Below are 20250 nucleotides of genomic sequence, written 5' to 3'. Positions count from 1 at the left end.
CAACTCACCTTGGGGAGGGACCAGGACACAGGACTCTGGTCATCATTCATCTGAACCAATAAGGCATATAAAATGTTAAACGCTGTGATGTAGCAGAGCCAGGCTGCAGTGCAACACATCTGCGCCTCTTTTCCTTGTGATTTTTTGAACAGCATTTGTATGTCTCCCTCATCCGTGTCCTAAAGCCATTCCCCTCCCACTGAAATGACTGTGCTAATGACCATAGCACCTCCGCAGTGTAAGGAGAGAGTGAATCACTGCAATTTCTCAAGTTTCAGAGCCGGGGATTATCTTTACAAATGCTCCCAACGCTGCTACAGAAAAGCGGCATTTGCAGGACATACATACTTTGTTTCTTTCCTGGGTTCTTTGTTCTTCAGGGAACTCTGGGATCATTCATTTTGCATCATTCATCTCCAGGCTAATGAACAGTGCAAACCTGCATCCAGAGAAAAATGAAAGCCATGGCTAACGGTAGAAACAAAATAAATGACAAAAGCCTAAAAGTAAATAGCTTTGAAAGCTGATACACTTCAGTGTGACATGATAATGCAAAAAGGTTGCCTGTGCTGGTATTATTTATAATTCCCTGAACATCTGAATTTCCTCCAGCCAGCATGCATTAAGCACAATCCAGGGCATATGCAACAAATCATATTCAATGATGGAATGTTGGGAGGAAAAGCAAGAGCTCAATCTCCCTTGATTACAGCAGACACAGATTTCTTTTTCAAAGACTGCCAGTACATTAGTATATGAAGAAGACATGAAAGGAAAACAAAAATACTCAAATCAAAGTCCTTCATGTACCAATGGATGTATTTGCTCATAAATTCGACTAATTAAATGCAAACCGTTGTCTGGAAATGTTCAGGATATTTAAGCTCTCACTCAAACTGCAGCATCCAGCCATGAGAGGAAGCATAGTCCTGGAAAGCTGCATGGAGTTTTGTTCTGGCAGCCTGGATACAAACCACTGCTGTGTCTCAGCACAGGGGCACGTGTTCATGGAAAGATGCATATTATGGTGGAAAACAGTAGGTCCCTGAAGCTCTGCTAGAGCAGAATTGATTCAGTAAAATGTGTCTAGCTGCTTGGAGTACCTGTACACTTGGAGTACCAGCCTTAAAGCTGGGCCCCATGTTGGCACACAGACATTTTCAACCCAAATGAAATCTCACAGTTTCTGTCTAGAGATCGTTTCATTTCAGGCAGTACTTCTGAGAACATCTAAAGGTTCTGCAAAGTTACTGGAATATATTCAATTTGCAAGGGAAGTTTTCAGACCCAAAGGGAACTTCATCGCACGGAATTCTATCTTTGAAGAAGTCGCAGTTAGAGGTCACAGTTAAGTACCACTCAGCTGCAGTGATCTGTCAGATGTTCCCAGCAATGCATTACTGTGGTAAGATCAGAGATGTTTGCCTTGCAGAGGTTAGCCAAGCTTTTAAAATTCACCAGGTCTCAGATGTTCCCAGCCTGGGACAGGTACATGTCAGTGCTGCTCTGACGTGTGTTAAATGAGAAACAGGAAAGTCATGTTGCAGGTTCCTGCCACGGCCTTTGCAGAGCTGCTGTATGAGTCTTCGGATGGTTGGTTTTGGCGTCACTCACTGATATCAAAGCTGGCAGGGCATTGTTTTCCACTTTTGAAGGATGGTTGTACTTTGCTCCAGTCGGTTCAGTGGCTGAAGCATAGCTGCAGCACTGCTGCATGTTACCGTCAGGGCCACACTCACTGCCTGGCTTTACTGTTTCAGCTGCTACAGCTATGTTTGTATGTCTAACACACACATTTCAGTTGTTCACAGGATGTCAGCCCACAGCATTAGGCCCACTGGTGCTGCTGTTCTGCTCTTGTTGGCAATGCGAATTATGTAAAGGCTACTTAATATTGCAAATCATTAAAATTATTTACAAGCTTTTGGATACTTTTTTAGGAGATAAAAAGTAGAGGAAAATGTATGCAGGTTTCTGTATATATCAGTGGATATGTGCATAAATGCGCAAGTCTTCTAGGAAGTGGGGAGACAGTGAAGAAAATAATATATAATTAACACATCCTCTTTTCTTCCCTTGGTGTAGACACATCTTTACATGAAAAGCAGGGAACATTAAAAGTATTTAGAGTGTGTGGGACAGAACAATGTTGAATTTTATTTAAGTCTGTCACTTGCCACATGTTGTACACGTTACACAAAGAGCAGCCTGGTCCTGCTCAGGGATCTCATCCACTGTATTACTTTTATACAGGCCTCTGCCATGGTGGGATTTTTCCTCCAAAAGGAAAGAAATTAGGGGCTAGCTTTTCCTATGCTGCTGAAGGCATCCAAGCTAACCAAAATGAATACATATTATAGGGTTGTTCAGCCACTTAGGTGTTAACCGTTAAACTTAACTTCACCTGGCTTTAGCTCATATTGTCATCAGCTGTCTCAAGGCAGCACAACACAGCTCAGGATCAGACAGCTGGGTAAAACACTGGTTAATGGGTAACTGCAGAAGTACACACCTCATTGAGGAGGCTCCATGAGCTTTCTGATATGAATTCAAGTGAATGTGAAAATAAAGGGATCACAGGCAGGCAGCAGCAGATTTCCTTGCTGGCAGCATTGCAGCTCCTGGACAGGGCTGTTTCTTTTGGAAATGCTGGTCACCTGCATTGCAAACAGCTGGTGAGGAACAGCCTCTCATACAGGGCAGTTACTTTCTCAGTGCTAAAAATACACCCTGGATGTAATGAGGGATTTGCCTACAGAAGTGACAGATGTGTCTGTATTGAACAGATACCTCCCCGTGACCAGTGGCATGAGGCACTTCCCTATGTACGAGCGGAGGGGGTACTAATGCTGATGAATGGAAATGCACACTGCAGGATCATCAGCTTGCTCGGTAACAGGAGAATGAGGCTTGTTCCTGATAACTGCAGGTGCTGGGATGTACACACAGGTACTTCTGTTATACTAAGCTTTATAATTATGCAAATCCAAACAGATAAATGCTTTTTTTTTTTTGCTAAGATTTAGAGGCTGTTACTGCATTTTATTGGAGTACTTGTATTCTGCTTTTACAGCTACTGGTTATTCAGAGACTGCCAGAATATGCTGAACGGCTTGTCAGAGCTGTTGGTGGCTCCTGGTAGAAGAGCTCTGATGGAAGGTCAGGGGCAGACGTTAAAGAAAAAAACCAAAGGCCAGCTCACCCCAAAGCTGACATTTGCAGCCTTGTAGCCCAAAGTAACAAAGGCAAGACGAGCCACAGCCGTTTAAGTCTTCAAACCTTCCTATTTTCTTTGGGGAAGCCTGGCTTGGTGCACAGACAGCAAACCCTGCTTCTGTACAATAAATACAATGATGCTGTCTGTAGATGGACTTCAGTGTTAGTCCATACCAGAGATGTGCTGTTGAGTGTGGACTGTGTCATTGGACCTTGGGAAACAGTCCCATCTGAGATGGCTCCTATTAACTGCTCTTATGCTGGTGCAGGACACTGGTGTCAGAACATCTCTAATTTCAACAAAGAGGGTTACTTCTGAGTCCTAGGTAGCTCCTCCAGAGAAAACACCAGCTCTTGTTGCCATCAGAGGCTGCTGCATCAGTTACAGGAATCACAAGAGGGTTTTTGGTCCTGAGCACCCCCAGATAAGGCAACAGAAAGCTTTCTCCCAGCAACAGGCCTTTCTCGGTGTGCAGCAAGTCCACAGTTTCATGTTGAAATATTTCTAGATACTGCTTTTCTGGTTTGGTGATGTATGCACCCACCCCAAGCCTGCACCCCCGGATGTGCTGACAGTATAAAGTTAAGCAAGGCAAACATTTTAGAGCTCCACCTCCTGAAAAAGAGATTTTAAGATTATCAAAGGCACTATACCATAGGATTTATAGATCAAAGCCAGGTGCTGCTTTATCCAAGGACAGCGTTACCTTGAGTGCGGATTTGCAGCCATAAGGATGTCCATTTTCCAAAGTCAATGAAGACAGTGAGACAACAGATTTTACTTAAACTATATATTTTTACATAAAACAACTTTATGTTACAATAAAATCAGATAAAAATCACAAAGTTATATAATAAGTTCATAAAGAAAAAAATCAAGTTTTCCTTTTATATATATATAAAACCCAGCATTTACTGCTACTAGGAGTCTAAATGTTAACATTGACTGTCTATGGTCAATTTGAAACAAAAAAGAACATAAGAAAAGGAAATTACTTTTTCACAGCAGACAAAATGACGAGGTAAGAGATGTTTTTACAATTATCCAACTGTAGCAAACACTTCAGTTTTCATTGAACCATATACTAAATATAATAAACCCAAATAAAAATATACATTTAAAGCACTGCAGTGTTTTCCCACAGTTGTGTATCAACAAACTGTCAGTCATTCACTAAACTTTACTTGAAACAGTAAAAACAGGGTGTATGTTTATGTTTAGTACTAAAATCTCATAATAATCTAAATATTTTGGTATAGCAGACCACACTAAACACTCTCAGAACTTTCAACTACAAGGGATATAGTCATGTTAAAAACAATGTGCTTTGTTTGTCATTCATGATGAGTTTTATAGAATATTATGTTCATGATCACTATTAGGCAATTAAATGAAAACATCTAAATGCTGCAAAATACTCTTTTATTGAGCATAGGTCCTTTGTCACATACCCAAGTTAATCAATATACTGCAAACTTAGAAGCTGAGTTCCCAAATCTTACATTATCAGTCTTTTTAGCTAGTGTATGGCTAAAATAATTATTGCTGACTGGTGTTAAAAACCAAAACAAACCCAAACAAAAATGTAACAGCAGACAGGTTTTTGTCAAGTGCCTTTCTTGTACGTACCATTATTACTTGGTAAGTAAATGACCAGAAAGGAAAAAAGAAATCTATTTCAAAATGTGCATATAAAATTTCTGGAGGTATAGGCACCTTCACCCAAAGACTATGTTTAGGCTTTCTAGTAAGAAAAAAACCAAAACAAAACCAAAAATAAAAAAGGAATAAAGAAGCAGAGCTAAGACAAAATGCAGTAGAAAGTCAAGCAGGTTAAACATCAGGTTAGACATCCAATGTCCCACAGGGACGCAAGCAAAGCTCTCCCAGCCAGGACCCACACTGCCCACAGCCTGTTGGGGGCTCTCATTTGAGAAGCACCTTTGTCACATTATCATTCACTTCCTGACTCTTGTGTTTCACTTCTGGTACCTTATCATTTACCACAGAGAATGGCATTTAAGACATGCAAACTTCATTTAACTGCCAAGTTTATATTGTAATACTAAGCCTAAAGTACTGCTGTGCTCCTGGGGCACAGGACTCCATTCACAGCATCCCCAGCCAGACTCTGCCACCCATCCAGGGCTCTCCATCTGGAGGTGTGTCTGGATTAAATGTCTTGTGGGTATGTATTGCTCTGCCTGACACACTGGTGCTTGTTAATCAGGATTCATGGAACGAAAAATCACCTTAGGTTAGCTCTGTCTTACTGTTACTAAATTGTGACCCACCAGCCCAGCCTGGGAGTTCTTGCTGCCTCATAGCCCTCCAGAAGGTGAACATGCCCTTCTGCAAGGTCTCTGGTACTGCTGAGCATGCACAGGATGGCAACAGCTTTTCCTATTTTTGACTGGAAGTGGCTGACCATAAACCAGGGCATTGCTGCAATGCTCTCGCACTGCTCAGCTCTGTGTGTGGGTATTCACCTTCCATCCCTCACACTGCCACGTTTGTGATATGCTGAGGATTTTTTGATAGACAGGCTTGAGAAGCCCAGAACTGCCCAAAGACGGGTGAGCTGACAGGTCAGCGTAGCCATCCTAGACCTTTGGCACATCCACAGCTTGTAGGCAGAGCACATCTTTCACTGAGGTTTCTGCTGAAACCACTGTCAAAATTAGCTGCTGCTGCTGCTGATCCCCCCCTTATACCACTTCCCTTCAGATTCAGCATCACTCACACGCTGAGCTGAGCCAGGCATTTTACCCTGATAGCAGTTTTATCTTTGTTAATCCTCAGCCTCAGGAAGACAGCACTATATTCCTTACAAGTCATTGATGCTTTGAAGGGTTTTGCAGAGATAAGCACTCGGAAGAGCCTAACGAAGAGCTGAGAAACTCCCACCAGTATGAGGTGGCAGTAACAGGGAGCTTTTCTCCTGTCATTCATGAAGCAGCCAAAGGTGGCAAGAAACTAATAAGGGAGAAAATGAACACTTGAAAAATAAAATAGTTACACAGCATAGAGTGCAGAAACCTACAGACAACTGTTGAGAGGGAGACATGGGCTCCCTGAGCCCAGCAAAACACAGGACGAGCATAGGGTGAGAACCTGCTTTAACACCACAAATGCTTTTGCTGATGCTCCTCCAAAGCAATGGCAGTGGCAGGGAGAGCAGGGGAAACAGCAAAAGCCACTCCCACCCTTCTTAATTCATTGAGCAGCTTTAAAAAGCATTCACCCTAAATCACTCACATTAAAATAAAATCAGGTGTTTGTCTAGAAAACAAGCATTGTCTAAATAACATTTGTTTCTGGGCATAGATGCACCCGGTGTAAATCTATTATTAAAAAGGCATCTTTTGGATGCTAGAATATAGGAAGTGAGAGGTGGCACTGGAATTCTTACAGAAGAGACAGTTTCCTTCCAGTGAGCTCACTCAGCAAAGGAGACACCAATTAGATGTAGACAGAACACTGAAAAGTACTAATTTTGCTGAAAATGCATTTTTAGACCAAATAAAAAACTATTTGTGAAGTTGAGTCAAAATCAGCAAATAAAGATCCAGGCAAACAGAAAAAGAGCAGAAGGTAAACCTCCTTTATTCTGGGGTGTGAAAAAATGTCTCTGTTTTTCATTTGGAAATAATTTATTCAAAGATGAGGCTAAGGTCATTTTCCAAAATGTGAAATAACAGATCTAACAGAACATTCTTTCCCTTGAAAACAATTATGTCCCTGTATTTTTATGTCACTGAATATTTTTAGGCTTTGTGCTAATACAAAGTAGACCTGTTTGTTTCTCTTTTTGGCCACCAAAACCCCACAACCCCGCCATTATTCAGCAGCTCTAATGCCAGCTCAAAGCACTGGTAAGCCTGGAAGGCAGTAAGACACTCTCTAACTCAGTGTCAGAAGAGGTCAGCACAGATTTTACTTGCTAGAGCCACCAGCTTGTCGCTGGCAGTGGGGCCAGGCAGGCAGGATGGGCAGTGAGGTGGCATCTGCAGCAGTGCAGCCAATAGGTATCAGCATGGGAAGTGCCAAGCACAAGACCCTTATTAACAAAAGACCATGTAACTGAGGTAGGATAGACCCTGCCATCAACCACACAGAGGGAAAAACCTGTGTCCAGAAAGAGAACCCATGATTTATTGCCCAAGCTGAGATACACCTTGTATAAAGACGCCTCTACTTAGGCTCAATGGAAATGGAGTGATGACCTAGTTCATTGCTGATGGCATGGGGAAACCAGGGTTTGCCCAGCACTGTATTTTAATAACAAATAAAAATATGCCTTGTAGACTCTTTCTTGGACAGGGATGAGCATATCTTGGCCCCAACAGTGTTTGGGGCCATCCCTAAGCAGGTGGCTGCCAGCTGAGTGCAGCTCCTTGTTTGGGGTGCCCACAGGGATGGGCTGAATCCCCAGTGAGCACAAAAAGAGGAATAAATGCATCCATAGGACAGTGCAGGCATTTTGGTGGGGGAAGGCTGGCTGCCTTGGTGCTCCCACTGGGAAAGAGGAGGCATTTCAACACTGGGATGAGTCCCTGAGGAGTGGGGGTCACAGTATGACACGCAGGGGTTATTGCTGAGCCACCACAGAGCATCAAGGAATAAGTAGTGAGACTGATGGTCCCCACTCAGCAGGCACATGGGGCTCCTATCTGGGGCAGGAATGAGGCCAGGCTGGCGTCCAAACAAACATTTCTGGGAGCACCCACTGCCTCTTCCTAGCACACTTTGGAAAAGTACAGTGAAAGAGGGAGAAAGGTTAAAAGTGATGGAGTTTGGGGGAGGTTCTAAAGTGATTATACATAGAAGCTCTCAACTTATTGCTGTTGGGAAGGAAAAAGAGAGAAAGAAGGTAATTATAGCAAGACCTTGGATGGTGGAGTTTCTCACAGCATATAGCTCTATCCTTAACAAACAACTCAGTTTCCTTAACAAACAACTCAGTTTCAGAGCAATAGCAGATAAGGAAAGCATACATTTGGGACAAAACTAGAAGAGACAGGGCAGAGATTTCTTTAAGGACACCCCCACTGTTCCTCTGGTGGGCACGTAGCACCCAGAAATAACCACCCATGTCAGAGCTATGCACTGGTTTAATGCACCAGCATTAAGCTCCATCTGTTAAATCAATGCAGTCCCATATAAACACTTTTCTTGCATTTTAAGAGTGGCTTAATACATTCATAATGAACTGGATCTGAGATAGACCGAGCTAAAGTGGAAAAAAAGATCTGGATTAACCCCATCTACCCAGGTTCCTGTTAAAAATCATATTTTATATTAAAACCAGGAAGGAAGCCCTACGACTGCTCAACAAGGAAAAGGAGCCAGAAGATGGAGGAGGGTCCTCAGTGCAAATGCAATAAACCACTGTTGACGAGGAGGGCCTTGACAGGCTGTACTGCTTGCAGCTCTTAGTTGTATTATCCTGTGATTCCCAAGTGATGGAGGGATCAGCTGCAGTTCAGGAGCTCTAAAGCAGCATGGAAGGAGAGTAGAAGCAGTACCATTAACTTCCTCTGAAATTATGGTGTTTATCTGACCTGCTATAAAATAAAAACCCTAAAAATGCAGATTACTTGTGCACAACCACACAGAGTTTCTGATGTAATTTTTAATTTTGAGCAGTCTGATCTAACCCCACATTATGCAACTGCTGACTCTTCCATACTGGCAAAGCCTAATTTTCACACGCCTCCCTGCTATGGACCTGTTTTTTATTTGTGTTTTTATTTGTATTTTTATTTTTAAATATCAAGAGCCTACAACACTTGTTTTTTTAAAGAGGTCACAATGCTTCTGCAAGGTCCTGGCTTCACATCATTATTTAAGAGGAGTAAAAGCAGAAATACACAAAGTAGTCCAGTCTAAAAACCAGGGATTGAAGGTAATGCAATGGTAACAGATAAAAATTCAAGGGACAATTGCAGACAGAACCTTTCTCCAGCACGGGGATTATATATCTATGTGTAAAAGATATTCAATAAATGTTTCATAATAACTCACCTTTCTTTTAAAGGTCACTTTTCTAATTGAGATGTGCTGAGAAAACAAAAAAGCCCCTAAGTAAAGCATGACCATTTTATATCAATCACTGCTGGAATGCATTAACACGGTGCTTAACCAAGCTTTCACCTGAATTAAGCAAATAACAATGTCATATAAACAAAAGTTCTCTCCTGAATTAATTCAGATCCCATGTAAACAGATTCTCAAACCACGTTATGGAGAAAGAAGAAGCTGAAAGCAGTCATAGGGGCAAGAGCAAAACTTGGGCTGAATTCTCCTCTCTGGTCCTTTTTACATCCCTGTGACAAAGTGGACTTCCTTCTCACTGGAGCCCAGTGTATGTATGACCTTGCATTTCTCAACACACACTTAGAGCTGCTGAATAACCGGTTTGAGCATACAACAGCATTTCTGCTGTTTGGGTTGGGGTGGGGTTTTTTTGACAGTCTACCTTTGTGACCAATTCTCACCTTACTGTCAAAGACATGCAAGGTGAGAATGCAGAAATCATTGGAAAGGATTTTGATTTCATGTGGTCATAACCATGCCACTCTCCTGGGCAGAAATGTGCTTCTGAGCAACACCTTCAAGAAACCTCATATTGCTTTTCATATTAATGTCTCCTTCACTACTGCAGAACTTAATCAACAGTGATCAAGTTGCACAGAGGTGCATGCACCCTGTGTGGACGCCAGCAACATATCACTTTCTAAAATACATATCTGGTCCCAAGACTCAGGTGGGCATTTTTCAGAGATGCACATAATGATGGAACTATGTGGGTTCAAAACTGAAGGCCAAAGTGAGATGGCCTTACCAAGCAAGAGAAGCTGTCCTCACCTATGGAGTAAGATGCTTGACTTGAAGAGATGAAATACATTTCTATGTCATTGACTTTGTGCTGTATGGGTCCAGGCAAACACATGCAACCTATGTCGGAGGTTATCTGATATCCACTGGATTTCTTTTTGGTGAATCAGGCTCGATTGACATGGTCCCTAAAGATACTGATATCTGTGTGAAGGGATTCACTTGACTGCAGCTCATCACAGGCGGATTTTACACACTGCAGGAGCTCCAGCTAATCTCTACTCTTCTCTCTGCTCCACCAAGGAATAAAAGTTGATGTTTCTTAGGATTGCCAATAGTCTGGACAAGAAAAAGACTAGTTTTCTGTTTCTATGGTTGCAACAGCCCTTAAGAAAGATATAAATTTCCCTGCAACAACTAACTGCATATTCATTTTAAGGTAGATCTAGTTCCAGATTCCTGAGACGGAACCCTCTACCTGTTCCCAACCCCACGAAGCCAGAGCAGCAATACATGAAGTTTCTAATCTCAACAAAATTCAGTGAGCAGCACGATTGGTTTGAAAAATAAACAAACAAATGAAAGAAATAATCCCAACCCCTCCCCCCAGCAAATTTGCAGCCTCTATGTACAAAACCAATGCAAACAAGTGGAACATTCTAGTTATATTTTGTAAAACACACATTTGGGATCAACAAAACATCAAACATCCAGACCCTAGATTACAAAAAAAAATCTATTGCCATCTAATTGTCAACCCCAAGTTTAGACAGTCCTTGTCGGAAATCTTGTAATTCATCTATCTTCCCATCTAGTACATCTAAAAAATTCTTTAATTCAGTTTTAAGGTTGGTCTGCCTATGTTTGCTCTCTTCAACTTCTGTCCTTAGTGTTCTGACTTTCTCTTCAAGGTCTTTGTTCTTTTTCTCAGCAGCCTTAAAGACAAAAGAGACAATAAGATGAATCATAGAGAAGGATGAACAGCATTTAATAGGGTAAAGCAACAAATGACAGCTGGGCTGTAAAACTTTTGCTTCGACTTCTGCAAACTGATTAACAAGAGTAAGTGATGTGCTAGTCAGATGAAAAGGAAAGAAAGCCCACGCAGGACAGGACACATATTAACTGGAAAAGATGCTTTGCATCAGATTTTGTCACTTGGTGGATATCTTAAAATTCAGCTGGATTTAAGTCATGCATTGTGCATATATTTCTGTCATTGCTACAGTTGCAAAATTAGACACTGTGCCACCAATTATATACAGTATTATCTATGGTGATTTAACACTGGAAATCAAGCTGAGAAAATACTGTCTGAGGAATAATATTGCTTTATTCAGCACCCTTGGATTTATTGGTATTTTTTAAAGTTCCATTCCCTGTGAGCACTCATGCAAGGAACACGGCAGCCATGTAACACCTCCCTTGCTGCAGTTCATTAAATTATTTTCCCCTCTTACTAGCTCTTTTGCCTATTGTTCTCCATTGCATACATGTAAGCACATATTCTCATCAAAAGCCATAGATGACATACTTTACCGTCCTGAACCAAACCAAACTCATGGTTTTACAGTATCAGTATCTGCATTCCTCAGCAGCCTTCTAAATGATTTTAGAGTGTTTAGATTATCAGAATTAGGGCTTATTTGTTTGATTGGATTTTACTTCATTGATGAGATACTGCTTGTATCTGTTCTCATTTCCTTTATTGATTTATTGCATTTGCACAACAAGCAACTTTAACAAGTGATGCCCAAAGCCCAGCCACTGCCTGGATAGGGCTCCAGCAGCCCAGTAAGTTCCAGTCTGCCTGAGCACCCCCCAGCAGAGTAGCTACATGTGCAAAACAAAGCCACAGTGAGATAGTTGATGCTGGCAAGGAATGACACAGCATGTAAATGCATCCTCAGGTGAACTTCTTTCCCTGGTTATGTGCAACCATGCTCATCCGTCTCTTTCCAAAAAGCCTTCCCTGGTGCTGCTGCAGCAATTAGCTGCAGGTCTTGGTGTGCTGCTCGACACACATGGCTGTGGTACAGTTCCACAAGCCCAGGCCAGCAGAAATATGGGATACAGGATAGCCTGGAATCCGCAGGAGATACAGGCAACACAACCCCAGGCAAATCAATTTCTGCAGACAGCAAGGCAAAGAAATTGAGCTATTTACTTACTCCTGTGTTGAGAAGGGCATGGTATATTTTGCATGTAATTAACATTTTACAAACTAGAGCTCTTTTGCCTCCAAACACCGAGGTCTGAACAGATAAAAGCATATATTTATGAAAAAATACATGTATCAACAATTTGAAAATTAATTTAATTGCTTAACTGTACCTGTAATTGTTGAGATACAGATTCACATTCTGACATTAGCTGTGGTATAATTTCACCCTGCTTTCGAAGCTCTTCCAGTTCCTTTGAAAGCATAAAGAAAAAAAGAAATACATTAGTGCAAGCTTCAATTTAAAACATAATGGAAATTTGAGACTACGAAATGGCTTTGCATATTTTATTGTATTCTGCAAAGTATGTGGATGTAAAATAATCAAAATAGAACGTCTGCATTCCAAAACACATCATTTAACCACAGAATGGTTGGGGTTGGAAGGTACCTCTGAAGATCATCTAGTCCAACCTCTATGCTAATGCAAGGTCATCTGGAGCAGGCTGCGCGGGATCATGTCCAGGCAGGTTGTTAATATCTCCAGAGAAGGAGACTCCACAACCTCTGTGGGCAGCCTGTTCCAGTGCTCTGCCACCTTTAAAGTTAGAAAGTTCTTCCTCATATTCAGATGGAACTTCCTGTGTTTCAGTTGTGCCCATTACTCCATGCACATATATCTGTATATTCACAAATAATGCCAGGGAGCTTACATCTCAAAATATAATTATATTCTACTATATATGCTTACTATATATATATAACTACTGTACTGTAATACTTACTATATATAATATATTACTGTGTATATATACATATACATATATAAATATAAAAACATACATATATAAACTATATACATATATAAACTATATACATATATAAATGTAAATATTCTACTAGATAGCTCTCTCCTGATTCTCATGTCTTTACATTTTCCTCTCTGCACTTCCTACACAAAGAGGATAGCAGCAGCTCCTCTTGCATAGCAATGTCCATGAGAAGGCTTCATGCTGGTTTGAATTGCAGACCATGAAAAGGTTACTTATGGATGATGTAGACCTAATGAAGCACCTGCTAATGTGAGTATGCAGTCTGAAAACAAGTTAGTACACTGCCAGTGTAAATGGAAGATAGGTATGTAATGTTCACAAGTCAATCAATTTTCTGGTTGATTTGGTGCCGTAAAAATGTGAATCTTGAAGAAAACACTAGCAGAGTATAAGGGTTATTATACATGCTATTACCACAGAAAGGTTGGGAAGAAAGCACAACATTTTCCTTTGAAATATGGGGCTGAAAAAGATTATATTCATAATCTTCATCAAAATCCATCTCCCTAAACTATTTTCTTCTGCTATCATAAAACCCGTTAACAGCACTGCTTTTAAGAGCACCAGCAGAGATGCTGTAATGGCACATGGCAAACTTTACTGCACCTGCTGAGAAACTTTTTCTCTTCATCCAGCACAGAGCATTTGGTCACTGTAATGAAGGAAAAAACCAAGGATCCCATTATTTTCACCACTGTTCAGGGGCTTGAAGCCATCAGCATCATTCTCCTTAGAAAAATGGACACTGTATGTCAAAAGGACAAACCAGGGTGCTCTAAATGAATCTGAATTTCTCACTTTTGGCATTAGTTCTGAGATCAGAGGGAGACCTTAAAATGGCAAAGCTGAAGACTACCGGCCATCTGGAAAAGAAACAGGACTTGTTACACAAATGCCATTATGATTTTGTAAATGATGTCTTTTTAATGTTGCTGATGTCTATGTGAATTCTGGGATGGGGACTGGCAAACAAAACTGTTCTCTGCATACATCTGTCTGGCTTTGGGCAACAAGTGGCACCACTTGAGCTCTTCTGTTAAAGTGTTATATATGAAAGTATCTTGTTTGTTAATCACTGCCAAATTAAGGTGTGCTGTCGCAGCACAAAATACATCATGAAACTGAGACTGAGGGACTCTATCAAACTGTTCCTAAAGAGCTGTACATGAAAAAGGTAGAAACAGGCAACATCCTAAGACATTGGGCTGCTTCTGGCTGTAGGTGAGCCAGCCCATAAATCTGCATTCCAAGAAACAGACAGATCCAATCAAACTCTAAAGCATGTAATCTCTGGGTTCAGGGCACTTACCAGCTCTTTGTCCTGAAGTTCTGTTTCCAGTTCCTGAAGACGTCTACTCAGCTGTGCATTTCTTTCCTTCTCTTTATTTATTTCATTGCACTGTTCCTCCAGTTCTTCAATCTTTAAGAAATGTCAGATATTAGGTGAAACTTTTCAGATTTTTGAGAATCTGGGGCAGAACACAGCTGATGGAGATGGGCACTGCTCCAGTGAGCAGAGGGAAGCATGGGCAATTTTAATTTGTCATGGATCTGTTTCCTAAATCATAGCACTTGATTCACTGCAATCAAACTACCGCTTCTTTCCTTAAAAAGAGCCAATTTACGCTTCCACTAGGAAGCCCTGGGACTGTGTTTATTCTCTCTTGCACAGTATCTCATATAAGTAGTCAGGAATGCACAAAACACTGAGCTGCTAAAATAAGCGGAGCTGGGGATAAAATCTGCATTTCACTTCTATGAAACCATCACAAGACTATAGGGATGGGCTTTCTTAACACAGCAAGGAGAAGAAATCTCTCTGGTGCTCCCAGCTTTGCCTCCTCAGGGGTTGCTTATTATTTTAGCTGGAGTTCAAGGGACAGACACATCATCAAAACTTTGGGAAGAGAACCAATTCAGAGCAACGTATGCCGCTTTGTTCTTTTGCCCAGGGATGTGCTTTGCTTTCTCCACATGTTCTGCTACCAGCTCTGGACTTCGCTCTCAGGAGATGGGCCAGCTCATTAAAGTATGTACTTTAATTCTCAGCTTCATGTTGCTTTGGGATTATAACTTCCTTTAGTTGAAGGTAGAGCAATATGCAAAAAATTCTGACCCAATTAATAAAGGAGATGGAACTTCCCAGGGCACTGCAGTGGTGCAGCATGAGCACCAAGCAAGGAGCCTACTTGGGGATAAAGCTCAGAAAACCTCTCATATAGAGAAAGACAGTACATTATACAGACAGCATTGCTGCACAGCCTGGCTAGTCACTGGTATGATGACCTTGCAGCTGTAGTAAGGCAGGGTTTTGATAATCTTTTCATATGTAGGCTACAGCTACTGGGACGCGGCATGTTTCATCTGTTCATGTTAATGAGAACAACTTTTCTGTGCAACAGTACAGAAAACTAAAAAACTACACTGCAATAAATCATATTTTCTTATAACATTCTGTTCCAGTCTCTCACTTCTCCCGTGACCAAAAGAGACTGGATATAGGAACCCAAACCATATAACAACTAATACTGTTTTTTAATGTAATATCAGTTAATACAGTTCTGGATTGGTCTCTGAATTATCACTGTGCACATCCAAAATACATGCAAATAGGTAGAGAGTATCTGCCTTGCAAAAAGGTTGCCCCAGGACGCTTCTTGGTAGGTTTCTGGAAAAGATGTGCCCAGCATTAGAGCTGGAGGACCCAGCTCACAAACATAACTGATGTCCTCATTCCCCTGCCCACTGTCAGGATTTGTTTCTAATACTGTGTTGTTCCCAGTTTAGTTTCCTATAGGCAACCAGGCCATAAACCATGCCTTCTGCTCATTCATCATCTGGCAGTATTTAAGTGAGTTTTGAAAGGGATATGCAATAGTATTCTCACTTTTAAAACCCTACTGTTTTATCACCCTGGCCAGCAACCCCTGCTGACACCAAATCTCCCAAACCAAGAATCAGGGAGCTTCATGTAATGTGGCAGCACCAGTCCTCCCACTGATCCCCAGCCCTTCAAACTTCCCTGTGCACTGTGTGCAGAGGGAAACAGCTGCCTTAAACCCCCCCTGCCCACCTCTCTTCCCAAGACAAAATCTGTATCCTAACACACAATGCAGCAGAGATTCAAGAGAAAGAGCAGCGGCAGGATCAGCTAACTGGAAGAGATGGCTCTCCTGTGGGTATGCTCTGCTACCTTGCCCCTGAGCTGGTCATTTTCCTCCTTGCAGGCTGAGAACTGCTTCTTCCAGTGCTCAATGCTGGCTGCGGACTCCTGCAGTGCTGTGGTCAGCCGGGCATTGCTCTCCCGCAGTGTCTGCAACTCTGTCTCCCACTTCTTCACATTGGTTGAACTGAGAAAAACAGGGCACCATCAGATGGCTTCACCTGATAAACCTGTGCATCATTATTCTTTATCTGACTACAAACTCATCCACCAGTGATGTGAGCTGAACAATAATTTTGTGTTATAAAATCAAGAATACTCCTATGTACGTAACTGGCTGCCTGAGGAGAACATAAGCCTTAATTTGACTGTCTCTGTCAAAACACAGGGAGCTATCAACTCCAGCAACAGTGACTGGCGTGTTAGGAGCAAAAGTCCTGCTGTTGAAGCAGGCTGTAGGGTTGACAGTTGGGATCTCCACCATTGCAAACACATTCTGCCCACCTCCAGAGCCGTGTGGCTGTGCCTCACCAAGTACCTCTGCACTGCAGGCCTGGGGATGTGGTACCCATGCAACAAAGCAACTACACATTTGCAGCTGGTACAGTAGTTCAGAACAGAAGATGTCAGCGGCTGACACCATCTAGATGTGATATAATGTGATGTTACATAATGCTGAAGAATTAAACTACTCATTCCCCAAAGCTCCAAGCTGCAGTATAGAGCACAAGAATAGAGAATGAATGGAAGCAAGGCTTTGAAACTCCCTCCACGCTAGTTACTACTTGCCTGTGGAGGTGTCTTCAGCAGGAGGAGTGCACAAACACTATGAAATAGGTTACTCTATTGAAATGTCAATAAAGAGAGATGGTGAGCTTCAAATATCATATATGCATAATATATGGGTAATGCTGCTTGTGGTGCTGCTGCCTTAATTTAAATAGCTTAAGAGTAGCCTGATCCTGATAGGTTGTATTTCCATTGACAGATATATTCACATGCAAGAGGCAGATAAGGCAAGATCCCAGTAGAGAATTATTCCATTTTAATGTAGTAACTTTGCATATTCCAATGCCTGTATTTCCGCTATGGCTGCAAATTACTCTTCTCAGCATTTTCAAATTAATTTATCAAAGCAAATAGCAAAAAATGTCGCTTCAAGGGGCATTGTCCACAGCTTTAGAAACATTCCCCTAAGACTTCTAAGCAGACTGATGAAATTATATTTCTTACTTCAACTTTTCCAGTTGAGTTCATTCCCTTTTATAATTTTACATATCCATATCTATTTTCATCAAAGTAAATATAGCAGACTCAAAGAGGAAGAGAGATTGGTTTCACATGTTATCAGCAGCAATTGCTCCCCCATGGTTTTAATGTTATTTCTGTAGCTCTAAAACTTCAGAAATGAAGGTGGTTCTGAGAGTTGGCATTAGCAGAGTAAAAGATATCTTATTTCATCACGAAGTAGAACAGGAAAAGACTAAATGGTAAATATCTCTCAACTGCATACCGGGAGGTACTTGCTGAAATCTGCTCATTCATCCATTCTGTTGTATCATTTTAAATTAATGCAATTACATTTGAATAATTTCTGTTAATCTCATTAGCCATCAGATAATTACAGCATGCTATTCCAATGCAATTTAGGTATTAAGGGACCTTCACCTTTGGGCTAGAGCAATTTTTAATTTATCATTCTCAGACTTGAGATGTGCCTCAGCAGGACCTCCATGTGATGCCTTCTCATCGTCTGTCCCGTTCACACTAGATGCTCGAGTGGAAGATGGTGTTTCACGTCCAGATTCCTGCAGCACAACACACAAATGAATACTGGGTGTCTTCTGCATCTCCCACTACATCAATTTCTTTGCAATCTTGTGCCTACACCACCCTGCTGAGACCTAGGCTGCAGATGCTCTCCTGGCATAACAGTGGTAACAAACGCATACCTTTCATATCTTGGCTGCAAAGCTGGTCTGTTTAAAAAAGGAAGGAAAAAAAATATAATGATAATACAAAATGGCAGTTTAAAGTGTTTGAAATAGTTTTTAAGTGTTTTAATGACAAGGCTTGTGTTTTCTAAAGGTTGAGGTTTTTTAAGATAATGAAACAATACAGTGCACCTGGAAGCACACAAAGTCCAAACTAAAAACAAAAAAAGAAGGTACTGCTCCTCCTTAGAGATATCATTCACCCACTGCCTGGTGATCACCAACTAAGGACAAAGTGAACCATAAAGGCTATAACCAAAGTCTTTAAAAAATGAGTATCCAAAGTAGCCTCTCAGATTAATATTTGTGGACCCTACAAAAAGGGTTAGTTCACTCTTGTATGTGAATAATGCATTTGAATTCCTTTCTGATCAAAATTCATCTAACATTCCAACAAACATTAGCCTAGGCCAAGAACACCCACTGAACAGGATTCATTCTTGCCTAATGCAGTGTTTATGAAATTAAAGTTAAACATATAGACAGACTGGGACAATACCCAATTTCTTCAATTTTGTAAGAAACCCAGATCTCCCTAGACAAGAGGCACTTGGCTGTATCAAAATGTGCTGTCTAGAAAAGTGTATTGGACAAATATGCCACACAAGCTTCTTCCAACTACTCACTAAAGCACTGCCTATGTTCCCACACCGCAGCTTTCTGTTAGTCACACCTAGGCAACGAAACACTATGGCCACAACAGTCAGTCTCACCATTGGCAAACCAAACTCCTACAAAAGTAGATTAGATGACAAAAAGAAGTATCTCAATGAATCTCATTTACTGTCTGCTGAAGCACTACACTGACTTACTTTCCAGTGACCCAAACTATGTGTAACAGTACAAACCAGAAGATGTATGGCTTTCTCTGTTATTAAAAAAGTTATAACAGCACAAGAATTGCTGAAAGAAACTAGATTTTAATGAAGACAAAGAGCACGGATGGATGAAAAATATTCCTCTGACAATCCTAATGTCCAGCAGCTGACAATTACCTTTGACAATCTTCATTTTATAAACTTTAAGCTTGCTGCCAGAAGCTGGTATAGTCCATTTAGAAAATTTAACTTTAAATTATTTGTCCTGTATGTGTACAGGTATTAAAGCAAAATTACAAACCTGGGAATGATTGCTCGAGGTCTCAATTTTCTCTTGAGATCTGTCTCTTGCTAATTTGGCAGCTTCTTTTACTTCTTGGAATTTCTCTGCAAACTGGAAAAAGCATGAAAGATATTTATCAAAATGATTTCTCATCTATTAAACAATTCAGATTACTGTGTTTATGTGGTTAATGTATCTCCAAAAGTGAGCAACTGATTTTGATAATTTAAAATTTTTGGCAAGAAAAAAGCATTAAATTCTTTGGCAGGGAGGTTCTTTCAGAAGGAATGGGGCTGCTTCTAAAAGAGGGATATCTCTGCAACTCTGGCCAATCACAGCAAAAACCCATGGAGAAAAAGGAGATGTTGGTGTCTCCTGGTTTGATTTGGTTTTGTTTATTTCCTCCCCCTCCTCCGTTTCACTTGGTGTTGACAGTCTATTAAATTTGGAAGTATAAAAGGCATATGTTTGGATAAAAAAAATCATCAATGTCTTCTATTCCTAAAAGCAAGTCAATTAAATTAAGGAATGCAAATGAGCTCCTCTGCAGGCTGCAAGCAAGGGATTATCAAGAAATACAAAAAATGACAAGGTAGATCTGAATGTATGATGGGGCCATATGAAAACACAGCTTTTCTAGTATAATTTTCTTATTCATGGCAAAAATGAAACAAAGGTAGAAGACCTCAGGGAAAGGACTGAATGCATCCTGTAAGGGGGTTATATGAAGCTGGGGGAGGCAGGGGAAAGGAATGATAAAGATGAAAAGTAACAATCACAATCTCTACAAGTTGCTATAGGATATCTGCTCTGAAGCCAGCCTGGCACTTTTGAAATACAAGTATTATCACAGTCAATTGGGATTGCAGGGTTTTAAACATTTCAAGCAGTGCTTAAAGTTTTAAGAGGATGATCACAAACATGGAAGAAAAGGTGCAATA

The 20250-nt window shown here is 41.0% G+C and overlaps 1 protein-coding gene across 1 annotated transcript in view; it reads right to left on the bottom strand.

The window, feature by feature from the left end:
• Nucleotides 1–3992: 3992 nt before the first annotated feature.
• Nucleotides 3993–20250, bottom strand: part of HOMER2 (homer scaffold protein 2) — a 62721-nt gene continuing 46463 nt past the window's right edge. Inside the window, exons 4-9 of the mRNA XM_031048656.2 lie at nt 19328–19420; nt 17883–18022; nt 16245–16401; nt 14361–14471; nt 12392–12472; nt 3993–10992 (exon numbers count right to left, since the gene is read on the bottom strand). Of these exons, the coding sequence (XP_030904516.2) occupies nt 10804–10992; nt 12392–12472; nt 14361–14471; nt 16245–16401; nt 17883–18022; nt 19328–19420 (771 nt within the window). The 3' untranslated portion in view covers nt 3993–10803. The remainder of the gene's footprint in view (nt 10993–12391; nt 12473–14360; nt 14472–16244; nt 16402–17882; nt 18023–19327; nt 19421–20250) is intronic.

Source organism: Melopsittacus undulatus, chromosome 9 (assembly GCF_012275295.1).
Source record: "Melopsittacus undulatus isolate bMelUnd1 chromosome 9, bMelUnd1.mat.Z, whole genome shotgun sequence".
Taxonomy (NCBI): Eukaryota; Metazoa; Chordata; class Aves; order Psittaciformes; family Psittaculidae; genus Melopsittacus; species Melopsittacus undulatus.
The sequence above is the reverse complement of the archived record's forward strand: the minus strand, read 5'-3'. Positions and strand labels throughout refer to the sequence as shown.